The sequence below is a fragment of the Pteropus vampyrus genome, unplaced genomic scaffold (genome assembly GCF_000151845.1).
Source record: "Pteropus vampyrus isolate Shadow unplaced genomic scaffold, Pvam_2.0 Scaffold490, whole genome shotgun sequence".
Lineage (NCBI taxonomy): Eukaryota > Metazoa > Chordata > Mammalia > Chiroptera > Pteropodidae > Pteropus > Pteropus vampyrus.
Window position 1 is genome coordinate 560,289 of NW_011889271.1, and position 1,628 is coordinate 561,916.

Sequence of the window (1,628 nt, forward strand, 5' to 3'; positions counted from 1 at the left end):
GAGGAGGAGCAGATCCAGGCCCAGAGACAGAGGGAAATCTCCCCTCTCCCAAGCATGGCGCTTAGCCTTGCAGGAAGCTGCACAGGAGGAAAGGCCATCATACCCTCCAGTCTTTCTGCTGTACAGAAAGTACGCCAGGGCTGCTATGAGAGCCACCCCGACCAGGACTCCAATCACGATGCCGACGATGGCCCCGTCTGAGAGGCCAGCACTCTCTGCTGTTGAGTCATCTGTCGTGGATAGAAAAGGGAAGAATGAATGAAGGTGATGTTATTTTCACAGTGGGGGTGGCCTGGGGAACAACTCTCAACATTGAGTGGTCTCTACTCGTTCCTCCAAGGTGTACATTTTCTGTGGGATGGCTGCTGTGAGGCGATTATATCCATGTCTTTTTTCTCGCAGTGTATTTCTAAGTTGGTGGTCGGACCTGCTCGATTCCACCCTGGCCTTTCTGCACTCAGACCATTATGAAGCTTGGAAATGTGAGAAAGGCTGATTGCTACTTTTGTATGTTATGACTTCCCACCGTGTCATGGTTGCATCTTTTTCTGTGTACCAGGTGTGGCAGCCATGAATCTGTGCCTCTCGGGTCGTTCTCCCTTGTGCTGGGGACTTAAATGACGTTCAGAATGCACCACCTTCTCTATACAGAGACCACGCTTCCCATAGGCTCCATCTAGGACATGAAATCATCTTAATTCTGTGAGAAATGGTTTTCCTCTGATGGGTGATGGATACCAGCTTTTGCCACTTCTGTTCAAGCTCAAGGAGCCCCCGTCAGCCTTGCTGATGCTGCATTGCAACCTAAAACTTCCTTCTCCTTCTCCTTCGCAGCAATCAGATCTGCATTGTGGTCTGAGGACTCTCCCAGGCTCTTCCCACTCCCATCCCACTTTCCTTCCCAGGCAGTTTTCCCAATAAATATCTTGCATGTCTCATCCCATCTTGGCTGCATCTCAGGGGATGAAAACTGACAAACCAGGCTTGAAACTTTTGCACTCAACTCTTTTTTATCTTTTCCCATATTTAGTCAGTAACCATGTCCCAATGATTTTTGTGTGTAATGCCCCCCACCCAATTATAATACATTTTGCATCTGTCTTTTCTTTTTTATTTTCACTGCTCTCATTCAACTCAAAGTTAATGATTAATGTCAGCTACTGTTATGGGGCACTTACTATGATGTCAGCCTCTGTGCTAAATACTTTACATGCGCCTCATTTGATTCATGTAATAACCCTGTCAGGTAGACATTATTTCCACTTTAGGATGAAAAAGCTGAGGCTTACAGCAGTGAAAAATTTACCCAAAGTCATATGACTTGTAAGAAGTGGATCTGGGATTTGACTCTAGAACCATCTGTCTTCACAGCGGCTATTAATAGTGGTAATAATAGCAGCTAACACTCACGGACCATTTCCTCTGTGTGTGGCATTTTGATAAGGGTTTAATTGATTATTACATTAAATATATAAAACTACACCATGAAGCAGGTACGCTTATTTCAATTTTCAGTTGAGGAACATGATGTGTTAAGACTCTTGTGCAAGGAATTTGTCATTGTAAATGCTTACATGAAAAAGGAAGATCTCAAATCAGCAACCTAACTTTACAACATAAGGAACTAA

At 44.5% G+C, this 1,628-nt stretch overlaps 1 protein-coding gene across 1 annotated transcript in view; it reads right to left on the minus strand.

The window, feature by feature from the left end:
• The window catches only part of LOC105307365 (carcinoembryonic antigen-related cell adhesion molecule 6-like), a gene marked incomplete at its 5' end in the record, with an annotated part of 48,656 nt that overhangs the window by 27,295 nt on the left and 19,733 nt on the right, over positions 1-1,628 (minus strand). Inside the window, one exon of the mRNA XM_011382845.1 lies at positions 11-230. Coding sequence (XP_011381147.1) covers positions 11-230 — 220 coding nt within the window. The remainder of the gene's footprint in view (positions 1-10; positions 231-1,628) is intronic.